The sequence below is a fragment of the Anabrus simplex genome, chromosome 1, assembly GCF_040414725.1.
Source record: "Anabrus simplex isolate iqAnaSimp1 chromosome 1, ASM4041472v1, whole genome shotgun sequence".
NCBI lineage: Eukaryota > Metazoa > Arthropoda > Insecta > Orthoptera > Tettigoniidae > Anabrus > Anabrus simplex.
This window is the reverse complement of record NC_090265.1, coordinates 1,078,803,314-1,078,831,210: the sequence shown is the minus strand read 5'-3', so window position 1 is coordinate 1,078,831,210 and position 27,897 is coordinate 1,078,803,314. Positions and strand designations below refer to the sequence as shown.

Here is a 27,897-nt window from a genome sequence, read left to right as displayed (position 1 = left end):
TTGTGAAACATTAAAGAAATTACGGCAGGCAATACAAAATCGACAGTGAGGTCTATTGTCTACAGGCGTCATTCTCCTTCATGACAATGCAGCTGTGATAACACAACAACTTTTGCAGCAATTCAAGTGGGAAACCTTCGACCATTCCCTGTATAGCCCTGATTTGGCTCCATCGTATTTTCATCTCTTTACGAAGCTTAAAGATTTTCTGGCAGGAAAACAATTTGACAGCGACTTAAACGAGCCATGACTACGTATCTCAATACGCTGGCGGCGGAGGACTATGACGCTGGAATTAAAAAACTCGTCCCATGTTCTGACAAATGCCTAAATTTGCTTGGAGATTATGTGGAGAAGTAGTGTAAAGTATGCTCTTCCCAATAAAAATGTGTATATTTGTTAACACTTACTCCTGTGTCTTTATTGTGCAAATGGGTACCACTTTCCGGATGGCCTTCGTATAATGAAAATATAATATGTGACTCACCTTGCGCTGTGGCGTGTTGGACGTATTGCAAAACTGATATAAAGGGAAGCATGAGTAGGGATGATCAGGAAGGGAGGGGAAAAATGGGGTAGGGCAGATTGGATAGAACGGGAGAGGGAGAAGTGCGGAAGGGCTATTTTTATGGAAGGGCTGAGGGGTGTGGGAATAGGGGTAATTGCTGCGAAAACCGATTTATAATTTGTTAAATTTGTTAAAACATTTCTAAAAATTATACCGTAATAAGAATATTTGACCTTCTCACTATTATTTTTGAAAATGTTAATTTAACAAATCATAAATTGATTTTTCATTCATTCTATTTGACCTTCTCATTATTATTTTTAGAAATGTTAATTTAACAAGCACCGAGCAGTACAGTATGGTACCAGGCCCTCATATAGAAACCAACCATTCAATTTTTTTGAAAAATGACTTTTAAATGTTTTCTAATATGTGAATGCTGGGAATATTACATAAAAAAATATATTTCCTCACGTTTTACTCCTATCCACCTCATAAATTGATTTTTACTAAGTGTTTCTATCTCTGCACTGAACTGGGAATTATTCTCAAGTATGGTTCAGAAAGACTTGACCTTCAGATTGACCACTTCGTCGCCTTAAGAACTCTTTGAGCATTCATTTTAATGATACCTTCATTTGGTCATCTGTGATACTCAATTGTTCCAACACTGCACTTATTTCTCTTCTCACTGGTGCTTAACAGCATAAAAACAATAACAACCAGCTATTTGCTTCTTAATCTATAAAACATATGACTACAAGATCCAACATTGAGATAATTATCTATCTCCACATCAAGAGTTAAAAGACCTTTGAATACCCAGTGTATCTTTCTTATGTGAAATTGAACTTTAGTCGTGAAAAGGTTTATGTTTTCTATGTCTTTTATTTGCTAGTGAATTTTTTACCTTGCATCTTTTGAAAAATTTAAAGGACTTTTGAATACCTCTTTCTTATACAATATTGAATTTTTTTCATGTGAAAAAAGTTTATGACCCTGACTAAAGGTTGAAACCGGTCCCAATTTTTTTAAAAACAAAAATTGTGTATTTATTTGTAAAACAAACTCTAGGCTATTTTACTGCATGCATTTATTCACACTGATGGGCAAGAAAAAATTTAGTCAATTTCACACATTTCACATTTACTTCTAAAAAAAAAAAAAAAAAAAAAAAAAAAAAAAAAAAAAAAAACCACCCCCACCACCAACTATACACGAGTGTAATTCTTTACAGTTGTTGAATGAAAATCCTTGATATAATTTCAAGACCTAACCTGTGGACAAAGTGGCAGTAGCCTCCAGCATGCATATAGGGTATCGGAGAAGCAGTAGAGTAGCTTGAGGCGGGCCTGGATTACTCTGATTGGTATCCCCTGAAGATGACCATACTGAGGAGGAATATGGGTGGGGAGACCAAATCGCAGTGGAATGGACACACCAGGGGAACGACGTGGTAGAGAAGGTGACGTCCACGCTGCACTGTGAGTTCGGCCAGTAGAAATCTGAAATAGGCAAAGATAAATAAAATAAGCTTCAGCTATAACATACGTCCTGAAAAGGAAAGTGAATGGTATATAATAGTACTAATAGTATATCATAGATAATAGTACAGAACTAGGTCTTTCTGTTAATTTACACACCAAAAGTTTGTAAGTCTGCACATGTACTGCTATAAATTCTAGGTAATAATATTAAAGAGTTACTTCATTTTCAATCATCCAGTAACATTTGTCTTTTATTACATGAAATAAATTTTAAATGTGATGAGGGTATGGTGCGTATAACCATCTAAAACATATGACAGCACCTATAAAGTCACTGTTAGATTATAACCAGTTGAAATGATGTGGTGTGTCTGACAGTAAAACACAACATTTTTGAGAAGGTATCCCAGTTGTTGAGTCTTGATAAACAAGAGAATAGTCCAGCTTGAGGTGCATAAATCATAAGGTAACATATGTTATCAGTGGGAAGAATAATCTTGTTCTCTTAAGTTGCAGTAATTAACAGGCTTAATTCAGGTGGTTTCGAAGTCAACAATGTGGTCGTGTGAAGATCATAATTTGAATTAACGTCACGATTCCCAGTTCAGTATGGAAACATGGAGACCTGACGAAAAGATTGAAAGCCAAATTAGGCGTGATATAAATGTATATAGCCAAAAGAAATATAAGGGAAAGGAGGCGAACTCACCTTGAGTAGCGTGATGGCATAGATGTTGAAAGGAGAGGAGCTGGGCTAATGAAGAGAGCAATAATGGAGGCCTAGTAGCGGAAGGGAAGGGAGAGTGAGGGGAGGGGAGGGGAAGGGGAAAAAGGAGATCCCAGTTCAATACGGAACAAAATGAAGTTTCTAACTTTCAACGCTAACACATGTACTACTATATTGCCTACTTTATCATTACAGATTTGTAGGTCATTCCGTAGAGGCATACAACAGTGCGAAGCAAACCATGCTAATTTTTTCGCCTGGTCACCTACTTGAAGCCAGTGTTAAAAAGCTGTAGACCTGGTAAACTAAACTCATATAAATATGAGAACTTGCTTGTTGATATTTCCTTTGTATATGGTATAATACTGCAGCGATGGAAAATGGATAGCCTACTGTAAATACGTACAAATGGCACGCGATGTTGTGTTAAAAATTATTTTATTAATGTTTGCTAATGTGTAAATAAGTGCTCAATGTTCATACAACATGGTATTTTCACAGCTATCTTGGTGAGTTCATTGATTTTATTTGAAATTTTAGTGTAACTTCATCCCTTCGAGAAAAAGTCAGTGTAATTTACGCAGTTTGATATTAGAACAAAAAATTTGGTCAAAAAAGTGCAAAAATTACGTGGGTAAATACGGTAATAACATTATTTGCTTTACGTCCCACTGACTACCCTAACTGTTTCTGGAGATGCCAAGGTGCTGAAATTTAGTCTCCCAGGAGTTCTTTTACGTGCCAATAAAGGTACCGACATGAGGCTGATGAATTTGAGTACCTTCCAATACCACCGAACTGAACCAGGATCAAACCTGCCATAAGCAACTTTTAAGGAATCTGTTACTTGGGTGACAGCTCTAAATGCAGGTCAGTGATGAGTGATTAAAGAATAATTTATACATTAGAGTGTTTATTGGGTTAGTCATTCAAAATGTAGCTGCTAAGAAAGAAAAGAATAGTTGTTTTGTATTTGATAAAAGGAAAGCCAGTTTAAGAGCTTTAGAGCCGATTGCAGAAATGGTCTTTAGACAATGTGTACGGTTAAGCAATGTCCAAATATCGCTGCCACATTGCAAAGGTGCTAATTATGACTTAGACACTGTCTAAACCTGATGTTCTACAGGCCATGTTTAAACACTGCTGAGAACACTGTTTAACCTCAAATGTGAGCAGTGAATCACAATCGGAGGTCATGTACCATGAAACATATCATTTGTATTATCATGTTGAGATATGTCTGGGAAGAAAGGTTAGTCCGATGGCCTCTCTGTGGGTCATCTGCTGCAAAATTGCAGCAATTCATTTGAAATGTATGGAGAGGTAGAGTTTAAAATATGATTTTGCTTTTCAAGAGACTTATTTCTTGAGAGTGACACAACAATTCCTGGTAACTGATATATTTTATTATACACGGGATAATTTCCGTAGAATTAGAGGTCACTACGACTATATACATCCATATCAGAATAACTTGTCCCGATCGTCAAAGGGCTCACATACATCAGCAGGAAGGGATTCACTTATATTTACTGCTAAGTGAGCACAAATAATAGTGATAACTAAAAGGCAGGTTGTGTGTGTTTTAAATTTTTTTTTAAATAATCGTTGTACTAATTCAGATAAGTTTCTGGCAAATAGGAGATAAGAAAAGGCAAGGGCAGGGAGAGAAGAGCCTTGGCCATATTAACAGCCTTAGTATTTGCTTGGTGTAAAAATGGAGAAACTACAGAAAACAATCTTCAGGCCTGCTAATGGTGTGTTTCGAACCTATGATCTCCATAATGCAAACTAAATCTATATGGCCTATACAAGTGAATCCCTCCCTGTTGATGTATGTGAGCCCTTTGACGATCGGGACAAGTTATTCTGATATGGATGTATATAGTCGCAGTGATCTCTAATGTTGCAAGTGATAAAAATCATTGTTGTCCGTATTGAAGATCTCCAATTCCATGGAAATTATCCCATGTATAATAAATTATATCAGTTGCCAGGAACTGTCGTCAAGTCGACAGTTATAGGACTGTCCCTTGCGTCATTCTCAAGAAACAAGTCTCTTGAAAAGCAAAATCATATTTTTAACTGTACCTCCCCATACATTTCATTTGGTTACACAGTACTATTGCTTCATCTTCCCTTCGCCCAAGCTCTTTAGATTACACTCACTGTAACAACACTATAATCAAAGCTACACTTCTTTGTATGGTGGTGTGTCACTTTAGTGTCGATAATACTGTATTATGAGATTTAATTTCCACCGAAAGTGATATTCTTATCAGTGGGCAAGTCATGCTCATGCTTAGTCATATTTGAGTAATGTGTAGGAAGACAACAGCTGACTAACGTTTGGTGCGTGCACCGACGAATTTCACTGGTTGCGACAAACAAACAGACACACGAAAGCTACTTCTATTTCCATTTTCGAACCAATATTGAAACTTTAAAGGATGTTTAGCTAAAGACCGGCTGAATATTGTTTATGCAATGAATTTCGTGCGCAACTTAGACGTTGTTTAGGTAGATGTTGTCTAAGGCTTAAAACTAGTCTTTTTTTTTTTTTTCTATTTGCTTTACGTCGCACTGACACAGATATGTCTTATGGCGACGATGGGGTAGGGAAGGCCTAGGAATTGGAAGGAAGCGGCCGTGGCCTTAATTAAGGTACAGCCCCGGCATTTGCCTGGTGTGAAAATGGGAAACCACGGAGAACCATCTTCAGAGCTGCCGACAGTGGGGCTCGAACCCACTATCTCCCGATTACTGGATACTTTAAAACTAGTCATCGTTTCTGCAATCGGCCCTTAGAGTCCCCAGATGTGATAAGGAAAAGTATGGATCCATGTTATTCCCCCTAGTGCAATTCTGCCGACCTGATGAAGTTTTAAGGGTATGGCTAAGCAGTGATCGACTAATGATGGTTCAGTTAATAAGCAACGGGATAAATTAGAATCTCTGCTTTGTTTCCTTAAATGTGAACAAGAGGAAGAAGAAAGATTAACAGTTGCACGCATAGGATTTGGATTATCTGATACAAGAAAGTAGGAGAGGGTCACAAGAAAGGATTACAAATTAAACCTTTAACCATAACAGTTCTTGCTCTCTGCTAAGAGGGAAAAAAGTGCATTTGCAGTAAACATCAAGAATGTCACTTTTTTATGCAGAGGAACTTGTGCATAATAAGATGATCAAAGAAATTTGTTGTTTCTGCTGTCTGAGGTTAGGTCACAGAACTAAGAATTATCCTCTGTGTACATATCAAAATTTTATTATGTGTCCTAGTTGAATGTGTATAATTCTGAAGAGAGACATGAACCAAGAATTCATTAAGAGAAGATAAGAGAAACAAGAGTAGTATATCCATGAACATTCAGAGTGCTACAAGAGAAGTTCTTCTACAAACACTGTGGATCAAGTTAGCACTTAAAGGTAAAGTGAAGATAGTTTGAGCACTGACCAACAGTGGTTTACAAAGATCATATATTGTACCGGTAACGGCGGTACAGACTAAGTCCCCGTTATGAAAATCTTAAACTTACGTGTTATGCTCCGGACCGCTTACGAAGAACTGACTCGACAGCGAGCAAGAGCTGCGCGCGTGTGACGTAGTGAGCGGGTGACGTCACAGCATGCCTCGCTGCACTACGAAGCCTGGATTGATGTAGAATGTTCTACGAGTTTCGGATCAAATATAAATACGTGCTGCTTCGCTCAGCAGATGAGTGTGAGTGTGTGTTGCAGCATGTTATAGTGAGCAGCAGTGCGCTGCAGAATGTGATACCAGTTTGTGGCCGGGATTTCTATAAGCACACTAGACTGTAGTATTCGCACCGTCAGTTCGCGGGTGCGGTAATCGAGCGTGAAGCCGCTGCTAAGTTTCAAGTTCGTGGACTTTAATATAGTCACGTTGAATGTGGACTTATTCAGATTTCCTTATATTGTGACAACCTTTTACTCCGATAGGACGTGAGGTGAATTGTGTATCGTCTGGGCATTATTTATTGACTGTTACTCTATACGAGTGTCCAAGACCCGCAAACATTTTCGAGTGTTCGAAATTGAAATTTTATGGACTTGAATCTGATTGCTCCTTGCCGAGGACTCGATACTTTAAGTTATAAACTGTGTTTAATCCAAATTTAATTTACCAATCCGTAAACTGTGGTCATGAACTGTGAACTGTGCAGGTGTGAACAGCGCATCTCTATTTTAATGAACAGTGCATTTCCATTCTAATGAACAGTGTACATTTAGTTTACGAACAGTCAAAACCAAGGACTGTCAGTACTCAGTTAATTTCGTCTTTTGGTTTCAACACGTGAACGAGTTTGATTCACGAGCGGAACATCTTTATTTCATTTAAATTGAACAGTGCTTCAATGAACTTACTTCATGTTGTCATAGGTGCAACAAACTTTAAGTAACTTTAAACTGGACAATCAGTTCCGAGTGGACTTTATTTTGTGAATGTTTCTTTCACTTGACACGTGATAAAGTTAAGTGATATTTCACCGAGACATTTGTGTTTGGACTTTGTTAAAAGCATTTATAAACACTCTATCATCTGTGCAGAAGCAGCCTTTGCACTAACTCGCCCAGAGCTGAACGATGTTCATTCATGTTCACCATTTACAAGGACTACCTCGACGCCATGGATCTACAAAGCACCGAATAGATCTTCTAGAACTTCCATCGGGGGACGAATGGTGGTTCGCTGCTATGGAAAATGGAGCTGCCGGAATCCAAGGACATCGCCAGCCATAGGACGAGGAAAATTATCGACTGTATACGCTGTACAGAGGTGATATTAATTTCAATCTTTTAATAAACTCTGAAAACAAAGTTTTTAGGATTTCTTTTAAACAAAACCCTCTCCCTCTGTATGCACTTCAGCGACTGGTACACGCCCTGTGTCTCATCTCTACCAAAGTACCAAATTTACTGTTACAGAGGAGAGGGGTAGAAATTGGCGCCCCAGTCGTATCGGGGCCGATTTGGAGTGCAGTAAAATTAGAAATTAGCGCTTCAGCAATATCAGAACTTAATTATGAGTGCAGCAGACATTAAATTGACACTTAACCATTCTAAGCTCAATTTTGAAGTACTAGTAATTAAGAAGTGCAGTGATAGACAAAATCGCACTAAAATCGTGTGACTTAGTAATTTAATTCAGATACATTTCCAGTGCTTTATGTGGAATAACTAGTAATATTACAGTGAACTTTCTAACAAGATTTAACTTCTCACTAATAAGAAGTGTTATCAATGATATGGGGTAATTTTGTGTGTTAAATGTCTTGGAGATTTTTCTTTTGAGAATGCTTGAATGACTTTGAACATGAACTTTTAACCATTGGACAATAATGGTGATATCTGAATTCTTTTCAAGTGATTTATGATTTTCTTGTTGCTTGGTTTAAATACATTACCATCAAAATGGAAAATATTTTAGCGGCTATTGAAGCTCTTAAGATTAGCTTAAATGAACGTATCGCCGAATCGCATGCTCAAGTAGGTGCTGATTTACAAGCTCGTATTAATGAGGCCAATGCCGTAACTGCTCAATTAGGTACTACTTTAGGATCTCGTATTACTGAGATTAACACTCGTATTGATGAGGCCAATGCTGCAACTGCTCAATTAGGTACCACTTTAGAATCTCATATTAATGATATTAACACTCGTATCAATGAGACCAGTACCGCAACTACAGCCAACTTAGAAAGTCGTATCACACAAGTAACTAAAGTAATTAATACCAAGTTTACCGAAGTTAATGCTAATTTGGAAAATAGGCTTACTAAAGCTGGTTCCGAGATTGAAAAACGATTCTCAGAAACTAATGCGAAGATTAATTCTAAGTTTACGGAAATAAACGAACGCCTCACCCATGACTTAGAAACAGTAAAACAGGACCTTAAACTACAAATAGTTGAAGACTTAAAAGCTTCTTTTCCCACCTCACATCAATTGATTAAGGAAGTTGAAAGCTTAAAGGCAGAATTTAAAGAATCTCATGGTCAGTTATCACAGGCACAAGCAAAAATAGCCTCTATTCAGGATAACATCCATGAATCTTTTAAGACTAACTTTCAGAAAATAAGTAATGAGGTCAATTTACTTAAAACAAGGCAGGAGGAAACAGATAAGCATGTAAAAAACCAATTAGATAGCGCACATACTCAAATCATTCGCATAGGCCGCGATGTAAATGAAGTGAAGCAGGACCTCGAAAAGGAAGTCCAGAGTGTGGAAAACTCCATCCGTGGGCAAGTTAAGACTATCAAGGTCGAATTGCAAGGAAAAATAGAGACGATTGATAATAGAATCTCTCAGGTGGAGAAGGAGGTGTCTACACACCAGTGTCAAGGGTCTAGTGGAGATACTTCTAGCATTTCCACAGTTTTAAAATTATCAGACGATAAACCTGCAAAATTTTCCGGAAAGGAAGAGTACACAGCGAAAGAATTCCTTCTCAATATTGAAGAGTACTTTCAAGAGAATAAAGTACGATCCGATCACCAATTGAGGATAGCTTCTAGATTATTGGAAGGGAAAGCATTAAATTGGTACACAGCATTTAAATTTAACATTAAAACCTATGATGAATTCAAGGAAGCCTTGTTGAAGAGGTTTTGGAATTCGGAAATTCAACACTTGATTAAGTTACAATTATACTCTAGGAGATACAACACAGCTATTAATTCTTCACGATATTCTGATTTTCTCATTTCCCAATTAAAGAAGATGCAATTCTTTGATCCTCCTTTGCCAGAACAGGAGTTAATACAGGTAATAACTTTACAATTTCCGGCGCATGTACAAGAAATTCTTGTGGCAGCCTATGTTCAAGACCTAGAACAACTTGATGATTTATTAAGGAAACTTGACACTGCACATACACAAAATCTACCTAGGGTTACTAAGACGAAAGAGGTTGCAACTAACCATGTCGAAGTTAATAACCCGCCAAGATCGAATCCCGAACCCCGTGAGGAAGTAGAACCACGGAGAGATCCGTTATCTCATTTCCGACGATTCAGGAGACGTCCACACAGGCAAAGTGCGCCTTATAGACGTAATCAAACGTGGAAGAAACCTACTGAATCACTTACTCGAGATAGAGATTCGCCGAGAGCCGAGATCGAAAGAAGATGGAGAGAAACTCGCGAATATATCCAGAATCGAAACCGGGATGAAGGATTACCTGGCGCTACCTCTTTAGAATATCAAGAGCATGCCAGAAGACAGAACACGACGCCTGCGACCAACCTCGAATCGACAGGCGCAATTAAAAAAAAAACTTCGACAACACAACAATAAGATTGCCTGAAAACTGTAGTAGAGGGGAAATAATTTGTGTCACTAATATTAATTACTGGTACTTGGATGACTCAGATCTCTTGTATGAAGATCCCACTCCTACAACACCGAAGGTCCAACGAAGCCTTCCAGTTATTAATATTACTTTGGATACCCTTTATGTAACTGCCTTAATCGATTCTGGAGCTCAAGCTTCATTGATGTCTGAGAGGTTAATTGAAATGTTGAAGGGAGGAAAAGACATGTTATTGATACCAGTCGCACAGATTAAAATTAAAGGGATAGTACCGGACAAGCATATCAAATGTAAATTTCAAGCTTTTGTTACATTTGACATTGAAGGTGTCCAGTTCGAGCATATATTCCTAGTTATTTCGCCGATGAAATTCAACGTCATCCTAGGGTCAGATTTCCTAGCCAAGTATGGGGGAATCATTGATTATCCTGCCAACGTCATACGATTTTTTAATATCGACTCTGTAGAGTTGCAACTGGTAGACTGTAATAATTTGAAGTGCCAAGGTCTGGGTACCCCATTCATAGAAACCGGAGGCAAGATGAGCGATGCTTTGCCTGCCGATGAAATAGATTGCGAAGAGGGTAGACCCGGTCAAGAGGGACCCGTCGAGGGCCAGGAAGTGCCCATTGTTGAGGATGTGTTCGACGAAGGTCGTGATCACTTCATATTTCTCACCAGTGCAGCTGAAAGCCCAGAGTTCGATTCCCGCGTGGCAGAAGCGACTCAACAAATATTTGAGAAATTCCCTGAAGTTTTTGATGACAAACCAGGCGTTATTAGAGATTTTGAATACCAATTGAATGTCAAGGACACCTCTCCTTATAAAAAACGGCCCTATCCAGTTCCTGAGAAGTACCGAGAGGAAGCCAGGATTGTGATAAAGGAAATGGAAAATAATGGTATCATTTCTAAATGTGTCACTCCGTATCTAAACCCCTTGGCTATTGTAAAAAAACCGAATGGCAGTCTGCGTTTGTGCCTAGACGCGCACATGCTCAATGACAGGCTTGTATTGGAACATGACCACCCACCTTCACTCAGGGAAGTCATCCGGAAATTTAGAGGCATGAAACTCTTCTCTACTATGGATATGACGTCATCTTACTTTCACATCTTATTGGCAGAGGATAGCAGGAAATTTACAGGCTTCATTTTCGAAAATATTACATATGCATTCAATCGTCTCCCTTTCGGGATCAAGAATTCAGGGGCAGTTCTCATCAGGGCTCTTGAGAATCAATTATCCGATGAGATTAAAAAAATCGCAACGATTTATGTTGATGATATCCTAATAGCTTCGGAGTCCTTAGAGCAACACATTGAAGACGTTAATAAGGTACTCGACGAACTCAAAACCAAAAATTTTAAGATAAATGCCTGTAAAAGCCAGTTTTTTAAGACAGAGGTACTGTTCTTGGGTCACCTCATTAGTGGAGACGGGATCAGGCCTAATCCGGCCAAGATCCAAAGTATTTTCGATTTCCCGAAACCCACAAAAATTAAACATGTGAGACAATTTCTGGGACTATGTCAGTTCTTTGCACAGCATTGCCCAGATTACACCAAAACGGTAGCACCCTTGCAGCTGCTGCTCAAGAAAAATAATAAGTGGAAATGGTCAAAAGAATGCGAGGAGGCTTTTTCCGAAACAAAGAAGATGCTTCAGGGAAGCGTACAGTTAGCATATCCTAACTTTGAATGGCCCTTTTGCCTTGAGTGCGACGCCAGCTCCGTAGGCATCGGTGCAGCGCTGTACCAAATCGATCCTGAGAAGCCTGATGTTCGCATCTTTATTTCATTCATGAGCAGGAAGTTGAGACCACATGAGAGGTCCTATACTATTACGGAACTTGAGGCTCTTGCTATTGTATATTCCTTGTTGTACTGGAGGAAGATTATATATGGGTATCCCGTGACCATCTACACGGATCACAAAGCCCTCACATTTATCATGTCTTCTGATCTAACTAGCGAGAGAGTAACCCGGTGGGCACTCTTTATTCAGCAGTTCAACATAACTGTTATCCACAGACCAGGAAGGAAGAACATCCTAGCTGATGCTTTAAGCCGCAATCCAGTCGATGTCGTCACTAGTCATCACATAGAAGTCATGAGCAACGAAGATGAGGAATTTCTTAGGAAATTACAGTACTTACCTCAAGCACAGGGGAGAGATAGGAAATCCCGAGAATTGATTAGATTTTTTAAGGGTTTGATTCCTGCAAATGACGATGACTATTTTCGCATCTCAATGTTGGCTCAATCTTTTTACTTTCATGATGGATTACTGTATAAGTATCTTGATCATGCCAAAACCAAACGCCGAATTTATGCTCCTCCACGCTTAAGGTCCAACATTATCTGGCACTGTCATTCAATATCTGGACATGCTGGCACGGATAAAGTAATGATAATCATAAAGGAAAAGTTCACTTGGGAGTACATGAGACGTGATATTAGAAACGTTCTCCGAACTTGTGATGTCTGCCAACGAACTAAGCCTAATAATAGATTGTTGAGGGAGTTTCCAAAGCCACTTCTTCCCGAAAAACCTGGTGAAATATTGGCTTTAGACCTATACGGGCCACTCCCCAAGGCGAACCGCGGCAACAGGCACATTGTGGTGGCAGTAGATGTCTTCTCTAAGTATACGATGCTACTGCCCATACAGAAGGCTAATGCTGGAAACATCCTCCGAAGGATCAAGAAAAACATTATTCCAGAGATGGGAAAACCGGAGTTCCTACTCACCGATCATGGACCCCAATTTACATCTATGGAGTTCCAAACAGTACTTGAAGAACTCGGTATAAGACATATTATGAATTCCATTCGACACCCAGAGGCTAATCCCGCTGAGAGAATCATGCGCGAGATTGCAAGGTTTTGCCGTTTGTATTGCAGAACTCAACACTGGAAATGGATCGAAGTCTTACCCGTGATGCAGCAATGTGTAAATTCAACTGTTCATGAGTCTACGCAGGACATCCCCATGACTGTACATAGAGATGTCATGCCTGGCAGGCCATGGGACCAAGTATTACCATCACCTCAAGATCCAGCAATTACTCATCAGACTCGCGTGGACGCAACAAGGGAGAAGCTCAGACACGCTGCTAGAATCAGAGAGAACCGATACCGAAACCGCGCGTTTCGACAACCACTTAGGGTCAATGATTATGTTTTGATAAGAAAACCAGCTGTTTCACATCCCGAACTTCGCATTTATGCAAAGTTTTGCCCGCTTTATGTAGGACCATATAGGATTGCAGAGGTTCTCGAGAACGGGGCATACAAAATTAAGAAATTGGATAGAAGCATCGAGGGCATTTACAATGCAGCCAACCTAAAGAAATATTTCAGGAGAGAATATCATTAAAAGAAAATCCTATCGAATTTTCTTTTCCCCAGGAGGAGGGGGAGATGTACCGGTAACGGCGGTACAGACTAAGTCCCCGTTATGAAAATCTTAAACTTACGTGTTATGCTCCGGACCGCTTACGAAGAACTGACTCGACAGCGAGCAAGAGCTGCGCGCGTGTGACGTAGTGAGCGGGTGACGTCACAGCATGCCTCGCTGCACTACGAAGCCTGGATTGATGTAGAATGTTCTACGAGTTTCGGATCAAATATAAATACGTGCTGCTTCGCTCAGCAGATGAGTGTGAGTGTGTGTTGCAGCATGTTATAGTGAGCAGCAGTGCGCTGCAGAATGTGATACCAGTTTGTGGCCGGGATTTCTATAAGCACACTAGACTGTAGTATTCGCACCGTCAGTTCGCGGGTGCGGTAATCGAGCGTGAAGCCGCTGCTAAGTTTCAAGTTCGTGGACTTTAATATAGTCACGTTGAATGTGGACTTATTCAGATTTCCTTATATTGTGACAACCTTTTACTCCGATAGGACGTGAGGTGAATTGTGTATCGTCTGGGCATTATTTATTGACTGTTACTCTATACGAGTGTCCAAGACCCGCAAACATTTTCGAGTGTTCGAAATTGAAATTTTATGGACTTGAATCTGATTGCTCCTTGCCGAGGACTCGATACTTTAAGTTATAAACTGTGTTTAATCCAAATTTAATTTACCAATCCGTAAACTGTGGTCATGAACTGTGAACTGTGCAGGTGTGAACAGCGCATCTCTATTTTAATGAACAGTGCATTTCCATTCTAATGAACAGTGTACATTTAGTTTACGAACAGTCAAAACCAAGGACTGTCAGTACTCAGTTAATTTCGTCTTTTGGTTTCAACACGTGAACGAGTTTGATTCACGAGCGGAACATCTTTATTTCATTTAAATTGAACAGTGCTTCAATGAACTTACTTCATGTTGTCATAGGTGCAACAAACTTTAAGTAACTTTAAACTGGACAATCAGTTCCGAGTGGACTTTATTTTGTGAATGTTTCTTTCACTTGACACGTGATAAAGTTAAGTGATATTTCACCGAGACATTTGTGTTTGGACTTTGTTAAAAGCATTTATAAACACTCTATCATCTGTGCAGAAGCAGCCTTTGCACTAACTCGCCCAGAGCTGAACGATGTTCATTCATGTTCACCATTTACAAGGACTACCTCGACGCCATGGATCTACAAAGCACCGAATAGATCTTCTAGAACTTCCATCGGGGGACGAATGGTGGTTCGCTGCTATGGAAAATGGAGCTGCCGGAATCCAAGGACATCGCCAGCCATAGGACGAGGAAAATTATCGACTGTATACGCTGTACAGAGGTGATATTAATTTCAATCTTTTAATAAACTCTGAAAACAAAGTTTTTAGGATTTCTTTTAAACAAAACCCTCTCCCTCTGTATGCACTTCAGCGACTGGTACACGCCCTGCGTCTCATCTCTACCAAAGTACCAAATTTACTGTTACAATATTTTACAGAAAACACGTAATGAAATGGAGTGTGAAACTCTAAAATCCAAGATGACAATTCACAAGATATTAGGAGGTACTGAAACTCATGAAGAAGACCACCATGTATACGTGAGCAGTTCTGAATATTTGTGGGAAGATTCCAAGGTTGAAGTTTGGACCCTGTTTAAAAGAAATAAAGGAAAAGAAGATAAGGCTTTCTGACATAGCAAACCCATCTGATGTGGAAATTCTAATTGGTGCTGATGCTGCTAGAAGTCTTGTGATGGGTGAAATGCATTAGCTTGAATTGGGAATTGTTGATGTGAGGACTACGTTTGGATGGAATGTGACAGAATAACTGAAGGAGAAAACCTAAAATGGAGGTTTCACTCCATTTATCTTCCAGAATTCTTAATTTATGAGAAAGAGATCTATGTAATGAAACCCCTGACTACTTCTTGCACCAAAATATTCTACACGATATTATCAGATTTCTATTCAAAATGAACAAATTCTGGGAATATTATGCACTTAACTTTTCTTTTAAATGCTATTCGTTTGGGGCATCGACCTATAGAGATCTTTTGCCCCTACCTGCACCATGTGATATAAACCTGCTTGTAATTGGAATGGAGGAAGTGTAGAGTGTTGAATGTGAGGATAGGAACATTAAGGACGACACAAACACCCAGTCCCCAGGCCAGGGGTATTAACCATTTACAATTAAAAACCCCTGACCCAGCCAGGAATCGAACCCGGGGCCGCCGGGTGACAGGTGGACGCGTTGCCCCCTACACCGTGGGGCCGGACATGAACTTAACTTACACTCTCATGTCATCACCCATTTGGTGTTTACCCGACAAAATTCATTAAATCTCAGCCATAGTCGCCCAAGAGAGTTTTGGTTTACTCGGTCTGCCACCTAGTGGGGGCCTAGAGTAAAACGGAGTGTCGAAATTGACGAGCAGACAGCCAGATGGCGTCAAATTGAAATGTCTGCACACGGTACCTGAGGCCATACGATTATTATTATTTTATTATGTCATCACAAAGTATGGTATTGAAAGATGACTAAACCATTTATAATTTCCAGCCATTTAATGGGCATACCTGAACTGAAGTGATGCTTGAAAAGCAGCCTAAAATCTGTGGCTTGGTTCTAAAAGGGCCAATGTCAAAAAACCTGTTTTTGAGCTACGAGCATTTGAAGTTTTGCTTATAGTTTTCAAACTATTTTTTTCAACAACTAACTTTAAATAACTTTATACTTTCTTTGTGGAAGTCACCTGATTAAACGCTATTTTTTTCTATCGTATTCTTTAAAAATTGCCAGGTCTCTAATCTTTATTGGTAATCTAACATTATTGGCAAGGGCCTATTTAATAAAACGTTAACTGTTCGTTTAGTACTTAACAGAGACATTGGCTCTTTTAACATGTTGCAAGCCAGGATAAAATGCGTTTGTATCAGTTAATATCTCAAATTCGATAAAAAATGACATTGGCCCTTTTAGAACCAAGCCACAGAAATATGAAAATCATACTGAGAATAATTTTAAACCATGATATGTACCTGCTTGATGCCTTTACCCGACAATGAAGTGAGCAACTGTGGTTCCCGGACCACTGCAGTGTGTCCCAGTCCAAGTTGACCATCACTGTTGTTACCCCATCCCCAAACATCTCCAGCTGATGTCAGAGCTAGAGCATGCTCTGCCCCAACAGCAACCTCTTCAACAAAATAGTTACTAAGAGCTGGCACCTGTAACATACAGAAACAGTTTCTAGTACACCACAATGAGATGTATTATTATTATTATCACCACCACCACCACCACCACCATCATCATAACTATAATATGCCTTTGCTGTCGAGACCTAGTATTTACAGTGCACTATGTCTTCTGGTATGGGCTAGAGCAATTTTGTTACTTTCATTGAATTTTTTGTGTGTCAGAAGCACGTACAATGACTGAAGTTAATATGGTAATAAGGTATAATATGTACATGATACACGAACAATATAACATTGAATTGACAGTTCGTTTACTTTCGCCACTCAGAAGTTAGCAACATCGATTGCATTTGGTGTACCACAAATAAGGTCTTCCAGAGTACATGATGTTGGACACTGATTACATTGGAGCAGATGGGAGGACGTCTGCACTTCGCCACATTCACATAGCAGTGACTCCGTACGGAAACCCCATTTCATTAAGTTATTCTTGCATTTAGTAACATCTGATCGTAATCTATTGAGTGATCTCCCTGTGGTCCATTTCTCTGTGTATCTACAGGGTGTGAGTCGTCCCTCAGGGCTGTTAAACCTTGCACACCAGAGATCAGTTCGGGAATGCTGTGGTGTCTCGATAAGAGCCTCTGTTGTTCTGAGGAAGTTGTTCCTTGATTTTAGTCGTGGGGTTTCTGTTTGATATCCATGTAAAGGATGTGCTTGAGAAGTTTTCACCTTATACATCTCACGTTTTGCAGCTACCTCTCTACGGATGTCAGGAGGTGCAATACCAGCAAGACAATAAAGCTTGTCAAGCGGAGTGGGCTTTAAGCACCCGGTGATGATCCGACAAGTATTGTTAAGAGCAACATTTACTAATTTGGCATGACTAGATCGAGACCATACTGGGCTTGCATATTCCCCAGCAGAGTAACAGAGTGCAAGGGAAGATGTTCTTACAGTGGTAGGGTTAACTCCCCATACTGTGCCCGGTAAGTTCCATATAATGTTGTTTCTGGCTGCCACTTTTTGTTTGGTATTCAGGCAATGCCTCCTGTAAGTTAGAGCATGATCTAGAGTGATTCCTAGATATTTTGGAGTTGTGCAGTGTTCTAGTGTAATTCCTTCCCAGGTAATTTTAAGGGTTCTTGTTGCTTGTCTGTTTTTAAGTCGGAAAGCGCAAGTCTGAGTTTTACTGGGATTTGGTCTCAGGTGGTTCTCCCTATAATAGTCAGACAATGCTGTCAATGCCTTAGTAAGTGTCTGTTCAACATTTTCAAAATAATGAGCTTGGGCAAGTATGGCACAATCATCTGCATAGATGAAACACTGCGTTCCCTCGGGTAATGGTTGATAGCATAAACAATGAACAGCGCTGGAGCAAGCACACTACTCTGGGGTAATCCATTCCTCTGCGATCTCCATCTGCTTCTTCCTTGAAATTCAACAAAGTATCTTCCATTTTCAACAATATTCCTTATGAACCAAGTTAGTTGATAATCTTTGGTAGCATTATAAAATTTCATAAGACGTAGTTTGTGATTTATTGTATCATAAACCACTGTTAGATCTACAAATACAGCTCCTGTAATCTCTTTCCTTTTGAAACCATCTTCTCTTTGCTGTGTTAGTTTCAACACATGAGAGGTGCAACTCTTCCCTGATCTGAATCCAGCCTTTTGTGGTATGTAGACTGCCTCTAGCTTCTCTGTTATTCTGTTTAGAATGAGCCTTTCAAGAACTTTATACAAATGACAGTCTGTGAAGGGTCATTATTCAGTTGTCTTAGAAGTCCCCAAGCCTCTTGGCTGCTCCTGCTCATATCACATTCCATCATCAATTATTCCCACTGTTTCTTCTTTACCTCAGAGATTGAGGAGAGGATGGATCTAGCTATGTGGAACGTTTCCTCACTACATGGATTTTCGTCATATCATGAATTATACTCCTCGAGCAGTGTAACTGTTTCTGAAGTTACACCCTGAAGATAGGTCATCCTGCAACCTCTTGGAATACATGCTCGAGAACAGATTGTAACAAGCTCAACAAATTGATCATAAATATTAGGTACAGGTGTGACTGCTTGAACTTTTCCATCCAACATTTCAGTGAATTTCAGCCAATCTGCTTCTTCTGAAACCAGTTTCTTAGGGTCTTATAATGGGAAAAAGTCGACACATTATCGGTCTGTGCGTGCTGGGGATAGGAGAAAGCACTGATTTGTTGCATTGCTGTGCTACGTTTTCACTTACAAAGAGGAGATCAGGGTTCTTCCCTCATTGCCATCTTCCACTATTGAAGGAAGAAGATAGTTTACTATCATGAATGAGGGTGAGAGAGTTGGTTTCGGCCCATAATCGAAAAGCTTCACCATTTTCATCCTCATGTGTGTATCCCCAAGCATGACTTTGGCTGTTAAAATCTCCTATTACTACAGATGTTTTCCTTGAATGAAAGTTATTAGGAGGAGTAAAAGAGAATTTATCTGAAGGCGGCTTGTAAACTGAGGTGATCACACAATTACTAAGCTCCAAGGTTATGATCTCATCGTGTGTACAATGGGCACTCTTGACTTGGATTCCTAGTTTGACAAAAATGGCACTTCCATATGTAATACTAGCAAGATACCCGTGCTTCGCTACGGTATTATACTGAAATTTATAATTGAATGCTTATTGTTTTAGATATATAATCCGCCGAAATTCGCGGTCTGACTCGTTTTCTGCGAGAACCCACCAAAATTCCCGATCTGACTCGTTTTCTATTAGATTACGGCATGTTTCCTCCCATTTTTCAATCTTCTTTTCCAGCAATCGATTTCGTTCTTCCCGGGCTAGGCTCAGGTATTCCTCCCAGTCAGTTGGGTCCGTAAATCTTTGCCATCTTTTAATATAATCATTTTTAATATGGATAAAATCCTTCAGGAGATCCGGCGTGGTGTCATATTGGGTGCCTAGAAGGCACTGAACCCGCGGCCGGACTGCATTCTTAGTCATTACCCGTCCAGGAGCCGTTTCCAGCGCGGTCCGCACATTTGACGACGGTCCGGAACATCATCATTATTATTATTATTATTATTATTATTATTATTATTATTATTATTATGTGTTGCTGGAATGGATGATGACAGGAAAACCGGAGTATCCGGAGAAAAACCTGTCCCGCCTCCGTTTTGTCCAGCACGAATGTCACATGGAGTGAACGGGATTTGAACCACGGAACCCAGCTGTGAGAGGCCGGCGCGCTGCCGAGGATCCTTATAAGTACATTAAGAACAGTAAAATCAATTGGTCTCACCTCCTTCTACACCCCACCGCCGTTAAGTTTATTTACCGGCACCCCCCCCCCCCAAAAAAAATTAAAAAAGGCTTGTTTCTTATGTTTAAAGAAGATTTCAAACACCAATGTTCACGTCTATTACCTTCAGTTTTGAGATATAAGTATCCCCATAAAAATAATTTACTTTTTTCACTTCATTTCACACTACTCCCCTCCCCCCTAAGTGAATTTTCCCGCAAAAAATACTTGTTTCTTTAATAGTAAAGGATCTTCTAAATACCAATTATCACGACTCTAACTTCTTCAGTTTTTGATTTATGTGTCCTCATGAAAGGAATTCAACTCCTTTACACTCCCGCCCTCCAAGATGGTTTCCCCCCAAAACGCGTTTTTCTTTGTTTTTAAAGGAGATCCAAATACGAATTTTCACGTCTGTAACAACTTTAGTTTTTATTAGATGTATGTATTCTCATTCAATTAATTTAATTAATTTTTCAATTCTTTCACACCCCCCCCCCTCATTGGATTTTCCGAGAAAACGTGTTTCTTTATTTTTAAAGCAGATTGCAAATATCAAATTTCACGTCTGTAACATCTTCATTTTTGAGATATCAGTAGCCTAATTAAAAGAATTCAACACCATTTTCAGTCACTTTTACCCCTCCCCCCCTCCACCCAAGTGGTATTTCCGAAAGCTAAAAATACACGTTTCTTTATGTTTAATAGAGATAAAAAATACCATTTTTCACTTCTGTAACATGTTAAGTTTTTTGAGATAAACTGTAAAAATTCTCATTTTAAAATTTCACCCCTTTTGAGTTCCCCTTAAGTGGAGTTTCCAAACACAAATCACCTATGTTTCTTTAGATTTACAGGAGATACAAACACCCACTTTTTACGTCTGTAACATTTTTTTTCCAAGATATTCTGTAGATATAGTCTTTCAAAAATTCACCCAATTTGTCACTCCTGTTTAACCGCTATTAATTGGATTTTCCAAAACTAAAAAATACGTGTTTCTTTATTTTTAAAGGAGATCCCATATACAAATTTTCAGTTCTGTAATATCTTTTGTTTCTGAGATATATGTATCCTCATTCAAGGCATTGAACCCATTTTTCACCCTTTTACACCCCTCCTATTGGGATTTACAGGAAACAAAAAATACGTTTTCCTTTATTTTTAGAGGAGATTCTAACTACCAATTCTTACATCTGTAAATTTTAAAGTTTTAAGATGTATACACACTCATTTTAAAAAATTTACCCTCCCCCCTTTTTACCCCCCAATATTTGGATTTTCCAAAAACGAAAAAATACGTGTATTTATTTATTTTTAAAGGAGATTCTATATACCAATTTTCACGTATATAACCTTTAAAAATTTTGAGATAGATACACTCATTTTAAAATATTACTCCCTTTTCACACCCCCCCCTAAATTGGATTTTCCAGAAACAAAAAAATACGTGTTTCTTTATTTTTAACGGAGATCCCAAACCCCAATTTTCAGGTCTGTAATATCTTCAGTTTCTGATATATAAGTAGCCTCATTAAAGGCATTCAACCACTTTTTAGCCCCTTTTCACTCCTCCTATTGCGATTTTCCGAAAACAAAAAAATACGTGTTCCTTTATTTTTAATGAAGGTTCTAAATACCAATTTTTACATCTGCAAACTTTAAAAGTTTTGAGATATAGATTCCTTCATTTTAAAAATTCACCCCCTTTTCACCCTCCCATTAATTGGATTTTCCAAAAACAAAAAATTACGTGTTTCTTTATTTTTAAAAGAGATCAAAAGTACCAATTTTCAGGTCTGTAATATCTTCAGTTTCTGAGATATAGGTACCGGTATCCTGATTAAAGGCATTCAACCCATTTTTCCCCATTTTCACCCTTTTTCACCCCTCCTATTGGGATTTTCTGAAAACAAAAAAATACTGTTTCCTTAGTTTTAAAGATGATTCTAAATACCAATTTTTACATCTGTAAACTTTTAAAATTTTGAGATATAGAGCAACTCATTTTAAAATTTCACCCCCTTAGCGAAGGAATATCCAAAAATCCTCTCTTAGCGAGCACCTACGTCTTAATATGAATATATCCCCAACATTTCATCTCTTTATGTCCAGTAGTTTTGGCTCGGCGATGATGAATCAGTCAGTCAGTCAGTCAGTCAGTCAGTCAGTCAGTCAGTCAGTCAGGACAAGTTATTTTATATATATAGATGTGGAGTTTCTACCACTAACTGCATACCAGGTATACATGCCCATTTCTACTGAGTATCTCTATGGATTTTTTGTATGCAAAGGATATTACACCTCTGTTCACGGCATAATTCGCACAGCAGTTGTTGTTTAGACATTGAAATGACTTTGATATTCACTTAAATAACTGTCAAAATTGGTTCTAAGAAAAACTGTTTATTTAATTGCATCTTGAGTTCACAAATGCTTTCACTGATCTGTCTCAGTTTTATCCTTGACTTTAACAATATAAAAGTGACTGAGGTATGAGCGATGCCTAGTAATGCTATTCCTTATGCAGCCAGTCCCTGCTATGAATGGTGTATAAAGGTTGATGCATGCATTTCAGTGGGCTTGGCAGACTTACAAGTAATAGCAACTTGTGGCTCAGTGAGAAAAGCAATGGGAAACTACCTCACCCCTCATTTCCCTACTACGTCTCCTCAGAGATGCCTAGGCCATCTATTACACCTAAAGGTGGAGTTGTTGAGAATACAACCAGCCTTCAGGGCAAGGGTTGAACATATATTATTATTATTATTATTATTATTATTATTATTATTATTATTATTATTATTATTCATTCGATTAGGCCATCTTAGGACAACAGTTTTCTTCTCATTGTCTTTCCAAAACTTCTTCATCCTTTCTTGGTCTTGTTGTTTTCTTTCTTCTGTCCATTCAGTGCCTGATTTCTTCTTGGCTTTCTCTTGGAAATTTACCATCAAATATTGCTTTCCTAAATAATTTTCTATTTGCAATTTCTTCTTTTTTAATACTGATTAGTTCCAAATCTTCTTTGGCTTCTTTGAAAATGATGGTTTGGTTTTATATTTGCATAGTGTTCAAAAATTTGTTTTGTTACTGTCTTTGCCCGTTCTGTACAGGTGACCAAAGAATCTTACTCTTTTTTCTTTTTTCCCTGAAGGCATGACCTATTTTTTCTGATGCTTTGTATAAATCCTTTCCTGGTCTCAATTTGTATATGCCTTTCTCTCAAATATGTCCCATAAGGATTCTCTTTTCTGTTTTGCATATTATTTTATCTGAGAAGGTATTCAAACACTGTTGCATATAAAGCTCTAGGAAGGATTACAGTTTTGTAGTATCTCAATTTATTCTTACTGGATACTGACATTTTGTTGTATATATTCAACATTGCGCGATAAGCTTTCTCCATTTTGTGAATATGTGCCTTCATACTCTCCGTTTCTACTGCTCTTACTGTTATCACTTTACCTAAGTATTTGAATTTCTTGACTCTTTTAATTCTTTCATTTTTGGATATTTGAATTTCTGAAGGAGCATTGTTGATACCAGTTGTAGTGATTTGATAAAGGAAAGAAAACGTGATTTGGACTTGGAAGACAGTGGGGAATTTTACATGTTCATGTATTCATTTATTTATTTATTTATTTATTTTGAATTGTTTGGTTATGACACGGCTTCAAGATTGTTTGGTTGTTGTGAAAAATTAGTCTTAAAAACGTTTAAAGGTAAGATGAAATATATGTGGAACATACTGTGGCACACGTGCCAGATCGGTTAGGATGCTTCCAGGAGTTTCCAGTTGCATCATTTTGCATCAGTTTGGAAATTTCTCGATCAGCATAATTTGCTGGAACCTCATTGGCTATAATAAAACTAGTTGTGATTGGCAAACGAAGGAAAATGAGGGACGCTCATTGGTTGTTTCACGACTTCTCCATTTCCGGTAGTGGCACTCTCGGCGAGAGCCAAGCTCTTCGAAGCCATCTTGTAATTTTGACTGCTGAAGGGAGAGGTGGCCTTCTCCAGGTGACGGGTCTTCTTGGCCCCTCCAACAGGTAAGCACTTAGCTTTATCATCTTTCGGGTAGTAATCTTCAAATATAGTGTTCCATTTAATTTCTTTTGCTGGAGCTTACCCATTTTTCGTTCAGTCGCCAAAGTTTTCTTAAAATGACTTAGCCTTTCCGGCAAGTCACATCATATTTGTTAAGAGACAGTGCCTTTTCTTTGTTTCGTAAATTGTGCTAAATGTAAAATGTTCAACTCCTTTCGATAGTAATTGTAAATCATAATTTTCCCCTTTGGGGCTGTCTCATAAATCTGCGTCATCTTAGAGTATTCACATTTAGGATGGGCACCTTTCCTCAGAAGTGTTTTTGAGGGGGCTGCCTCCTAAATGAGCTCTGCGCTAAGATAATAATTTTAAATGTTGTGTTTTCTTTTCTTCTGTGTATATTCCTTCAGACTGTATTATGTTTCTTAAATTTTATTCTTTATGACAGTACAATGTTACTTAAACTTTATTCTTTCTGACAGTATTATGTGAATTAAATATTGCGCCATGAAACTTGAACATTCTGTGAGATTTTCCTTCCTAAAGTTATGAAAGTAGCGTCACTGAATTTGAACCTTCCGGGTAATTTTTCGTAATTATTGTTAGAATTATTTCTGGTTCTAAAAGTGTTATTTTGATTAGATCACATTTGCGTGTTGAATTTAATGAATCACAATATAGCATACAAGTACCAACTTATATACACAAAAATAACAGACAAGTACCATCCTACATACAAAAAAATAACAGAACCAACACAACAATATAAATGTCCTTCCTGGGGCAGGTTATGCAAGTACCTTAGTTTTCTTTTGCATTAATGGCAAGACCAAAGCGACCACATACAGTTTTAAAGGAGTTGACTGACTGTTGTAGTTCTGCAGGTGTTAGAGCAGGAGATGTGGTGTCATCAGCATACAGCAGTTCTGTCACCCTGGTAACCAATGTACGTCTCTGAGAGTGAAGTCTTGCCAGACTGAACAGACCTCCATCAAAATGAAACTTAATTTCTATGCCTAAGTTGTTTGTAGATGATTCATGCAGCATAGCAGCCATGTACAGTGCAAAGAGTGTAGGAGCAAGCACACAGCTTTGTTTCAATCCATGAGCGATTGGGAACGAATCTGATGCTGAGTTACCATGAAGAACCTGTCCAGACATGCCATCATGAAGAGCTTGAACCAATTCCACATAACGTTCAGGACATCTAAAATGTCTCAATACTTTCTACATAGCAGATCTTGGTACTGAATCAAAGGCTTTTTCCAGATCATAGGAAACTAAATACAGAGGCTGCTGTTGCTCTCTGCATTCTTTCTGGAGCTATCTAGCACAGAAAATCATATCTGTTGTGCCTCTGAAAGCTCAGAAACCACATTGAGACTCAGGCAAAATTCTGTGAGATAACTTGGAGCCAGTTTAATAGAATTCTTGTGAGAATTTGACCTGCAATTGACAAAAGCGATAATCCATGGTAGTTGCCACATACGACACGATCACCTTTCTTGAAGATAATAATGATGGTAGCATTCTTCAAGTCGTCAGGTACTTCGAGTTTCCCAAATCAAGAGGATGAGTATGAAAGGTCTAGTCTTCAAGGGTATACCTCTATGTTGTATCAGTTCCAGAGGGATGTTATCAGGACCAGGAGCCTTTCTGGTTTTAGTTGATTGAGTGCTTTGGTGTCTCTGTATATGGGTGGAACTGCCATTCATGGTGGTTGGGGTTGCTGAGGGACATTATGAAGGAAGTCCTCAGCAACATCCCCCTGTGGGTGGGAGCGGTAGAATAACACCTACGGTATCCCCTGCCTCTCGTAAGAGGTGACTAAAAGGGGCCCCAGGGGCTCTGAACTCTGGAGCGTGGGTTGGTGACCACGGGGTCCTTAGCTGAGTCCTGGCACTGCTTCTACTTACTTGTGCCAGACTCCTTAATTTCATCTATCCTATCTGACCTCTCTTGGTCAACTCTTGTTCTTTCCCAACCGCGGCGCTATTAGGTTTGCGAGTGCTAGGGAGTCTTTCATTTTCATGCTCTTCATGGCCCTTGTCTTCTTTTTATTTATTTATTTATTTATTTATTTATTTATTTATTTTTTGGCCGATATCTTCATTTTTCGAAGTGTCGGATCCCTTCCATTTTTTCCCCTCTGATTAGTGTTAAATAGAGGATGGTTGCCTAGTTGTAGTTCCTCTTAAAATAGTAATTACCACCACACCACCATCCTCAGCGACATTGGAAGCACGATTTGGAATCGCAGAAAAATATTCCTTCCAACGCTCTAAAATTTGCCCAATATCAGTTAAAATGATGGAGTTATCAGCAGTCTTCAATGTCCCCAATGAAGATTGAATTGAACCATATATCTCCTTTATGCCAGCATAGAAGTTTTGCAGGCCATGGGCATCAGATAGTCTTTGCAGTTCTTCAGATTTTTGTTGGCATCAGTTATTCTTGATTTCCCTAATTTGTGCCTGACATTTTTCTTAAAGTTCCAAGAAATGTGATTTCTTCACATTGAAAGATGGATCTTAAAGGAAGGATAGTTGGGCTTCCCATTTGGCATTGATCAGACACTTAATTTCATTATTTTCATCAAACTAGTCTTGTCTCTTTTTCCTCACAAAACCAATTATTTCCTCAGCTGAATCAGTGATGACCTTCTGAAGCATGGCCCACTCCTGATTTGTACTATCACTGCTGAGTGAATGACCAGCCAGTTTGTTTGAGATTGCATTTCTGTAATCTGTAGCAATGGATTCAAATGAAGTTCAGAAGTATCAAATTTCTTTCTGGGCAGGTTGTGGATGGATCTTTTTGGTTTGCGACATATTGAAGTTCTCAACCGTCAAAAAAGGAGCATATGATCTGTCCAGCAGTCATTGACGTTTCTTGCGGTCCTTGTAACACGGACACCTTTTTTATCACATTGCCTGGTAATGATATAGTCAAAGATGGGCCAGTGCTTTGAGCGAGGACATATCCAAGTGGTCTTGAAGTGATTAGGCAGACGGAACTGAGTATTAGTAATAAAGAATTCATGTTCAGCACATAGACCAAGGACCAAGTCCATGTTTTTCCATCACATTGCCCCAATATTGGTGATCATTACCAACTCTGGCACTGAAATTGCCAAGTAGGAAGAGCTTGTCTCTTGGTGGCACTTTGGTGATGGTAGTGCTCAGCAGGTTGTAGAATTGGTCTTTAGCTTCTACATCAGCATCCAAGGTGGGAGCAGATGCAGAGATGAATGTCATAGATTTAACTCCAGAGAGTGGGATTGAGAGACATAATTCTTTTGCTGATAGCGGTTGGAGTTAGCTGATACATCACTCACCAATGTGGTCTTCACAGCGAATCCAACACCATAAATGCAGTGTTCTCCCTCATCTTCTCCCTTCCAGAAGATTGTGTAACCTGAGCTGAACTCTGTAAGTTAACCTTTGCTGGACAGTCTGGTTTCACTTAGGGCAGCAATATCAATGTTCATTCGTCCAAACTCATGGGTGACAAGCGCTGATCTTCTCTCAGGTCTGTTATTATCTTTCAAATCAAGTAAGGTTCAAACACTCCACGTTCCTATAATCAAAATTTTTCAACCGCATAAGGGGTGACCCGCAGGGTGTGGCCTCCCAGCTGGCTGAGATTGTGACTACCAATGTTTAGCCCACATTTTCTAGGGCGTTCCCCAATCAGGGTGGGCAGCGGTGATCCTAAATAGGTCCGCCCAAACACAGATGCAAGAACGAATTCCTGAGTAGTCACGGGGTCTCAGAAAGACAACCATCACACATCTGCTGCCAACATGCAGGTCAGAACTAGAGGCTTCCAGTCTCATCTGAAAACCTGCCTCCACCATCCTTATCCCATCGCAGTTGG

At 39.0% G+C, this 27,897-nt stretch overlaps 1 protein-coding gene across 1 annotated transcript in view; it reads right to left on the bottom strand.

The window, feature by feature from the left end:
- The window catches only part of LOC136858059 (probable E3 ubiquitin-protein ligase HERC1), an 850,878-nt gene that overhangs the window by 110,347 nt on the left and 712,634 nt on the right, over positions 1-27,897 (bottom strand). Inside the window, exons 63-64 of the mRNA XM_068225263.1 lie at positions 16,510-16,698; positions 1,786-2,013 (exon numbers count right to left, since the gene is read on the bottom strand). Of these exons, the coding sequence (XP_068081364.1) occupies positions 1,786-2,013; positions 16,510-16,698 (417 nt within the window). The remainder of the gene's footprint in view (positions 1-1,785; positions 2,014-16,509; positions 16,699-27,897) is intronic.